The following is a 1,959-nucleotide window of genomic DNA, read 5'->3' on the forward strand; positions in this document are numbered from 1 at the left end:
TTGAGTAAACAAACAACAAGGGAATGGAATGAGTTAATTCCCTTACCCTTTCCAGAAGACCCTCAACCAAACGCCCCCTCAATTTCTACAAACAATTTTCAATAGTCTAACAATTGGTAGAAGACCATTATTTGTGTTTTACTAGTTTGTTAAACTAAAAGAACTTAACAAAATACCTAGTTATACTTAGCAAACCACAATACATTATTAAAAAATCAAACATTACCTCTCTTTTTATTTTTATTTTTAACCAAAAGGAAAACAACTTAAATTAAACCAACAAGTTCAAAACAACCTCCAAACTAAAATAAAGCTTTCCTAACTGAGATAACATACTATCTCGCTGGAAGCCACAATTACAACACTTACAAAAGACAAAGTTAAAGCTTACAACAAGTTCCTTGGGAAACCAACCCAACCCATAAATCCAGGCCTAAGGAAGTACTGGCCACAAATTCCTTATCCTTGAAGTAGGCCTCCTCAACAGAATTCAGAGCAGTGATGTACACCACTCTTTCATCCACCTGATCCACCGCTTCAGCAGCAAGTCTATGTGCCACCCTGTTTCCATCTCTTTTAATGTGGAGGAAATCCACCTTCCAGTCCATTATGAGAAGAATGCAGATATCCATAATTATCACCCCCAGCGGATGATTCTCAGCCTCTAGTGGAGATGACAGTAGCTTAATAACACCCTTCGCATCACATTCCACTTCCAGGTTATGAAAATTGCGGTCCCAAGCAATTTGCAGTCCTTCTCTGATTGCCATCAATTCCGCCGCCTCAGCCAAACCAGCATCCACCTTTTTAGAAAATCCAAACTCCCAATCACCAGTCGCATTCCTGAAGACACCTCCAGCACCGGCCTTAGTCCAGTCAGGCTTCCAAGCTCCATCCGTGTTCAACTTCAGGAAACCACTTCGAGGTGGTTTCCACTTTATCACCAGTTGTCTGCCACCGGCCTTGGCTCCATCAACTTGAAACGCTTTAGTGTTAGTGAAAAAGTCTGCCAACACCCTATTTAAAAGGAATCTAGGGTGGTATGACAACCCTTTCAAAAACCGCTTTGTTCCTTGAGCACCAAAGGTGCCAAAAAGCTGTGGAAAATTTTGTTAACCAAGACTCATTTTGGTTCAAATTTAAGGAAATCCACTCCATCCAATCAAGAGAGAAAAATAGATGATGATTTTCCGGTTTATGATATTTAAGAATATCAGTTTATACACTCATGGCCACTAAACAATCTCGGAAAAGGTGCAACAAATTCTCCACAGGATGATCGCATAAAACACATTGTGGATTAAAATTAGGAATGCGTTTAGAAAGGAAGAAGGCAGAAGGAAGAATGTTATGAACAACATTCCAAAGAAGCATTTTGTATTTAAAAGGCATATTCTTTTTCCAGATCCCCTTCCACAAGCCAGGCCCCATGGTATCTTTATCAATGTTAGCAGCAAGATAGTAGGTCGATTTCACACTAAAGGGAACCATTCCTCTCCAAACTCCAGATAAAGTCATCCTCTACATTATTCAAAGTTGCAAGAGGAATTTCTCCTATCATCTTAACAATCTCCGGAGGAATCAAGTGCGCTATAGTTTACATGCCAAATTTTACTAAAATATGAGTAACATTGTTTTGACTTTTTAAGGTGTTTTTTTTACTCAAAAGAGGCTTGTTGTTTTTTGTGGCATTTAAAAATAATTATCTATGTAAAATCATAAACGGGCCAGGCGGGGTGGCCCGTAGTAAAATTCATTTCTCCCATACCCGCCTATTAAAATTAACAGGCCGGGCTTAGCCTGTCCAATTTTTTTTAAAAAAAATGGAAGTCCAAGCCCGCTAATCTAGCGGGTCGTTCAGCCCGTGAATACCTCAAGTTCAAGGTCGATTTTACTTGGAGACCCTTTTTCTATCCCTAGCTCTCGACAACAAATATTCAATTCTTGTCTCTTGTAAAA

General features: G+C 39.3%; 1 protein-coding gene across 1 annotated transcript; it reads right to left on the reverse strand.

Moving 5' to 3' along the window:
• Window positions 1-380: 380 nt before the first annotated feature.
• LOC104884068 (uncharacterized) lies at window positions 381-1,518 on the reverse strand. Its single transcript, XM_010668664.1, has 2 exons — window positions 1,225-1,518; window positions 381-1,097 (listed from the first exon to the last, which is right to left on the reverse strand). Exons 1-2 carry the CDS (start codon window positions 1,516-1,518, stop codon window positions 381-383), a joined length of 1,011 nt encoding a protein of 336 aa, XP_010666966.1.
• Window positions 1,519-1,959: the final 441 nt, after the last annotated feature.

The sequence above is a fragment of the Beta vulgaris genome, chromosome 2, assembly GCF_026745355.1.
Source record: "Beta vulgaris subsp. vulgaris cultivar EL10 chromosome 2, EL10.2, whole genome shotgun sequence".
NCBI lineage: Eukaryota > Viridiplantae > Streptophyta > Magnoliopsida > Caryophyllales > Amaranthaceae > Beta > Beta vulgaris.

Excerpts from the sequence above, each read along its gene's own strand:
- LOC104884068 (XM_010668664.1), bottom strand. The coding sequence starts at position 1,518 with ATGACTTTATCTGGAGTTTGGAGAGGAATGGTTCCCTTTAGTGTGAAA. Across the intron at positions 1,098-1,224 it reads ATTGTTTAGTGGCCATGAGT|CTTTTTGGCACCTTTGGTGC; the intron begins GTATAAACTGAT and ends AATTTTCCACAG.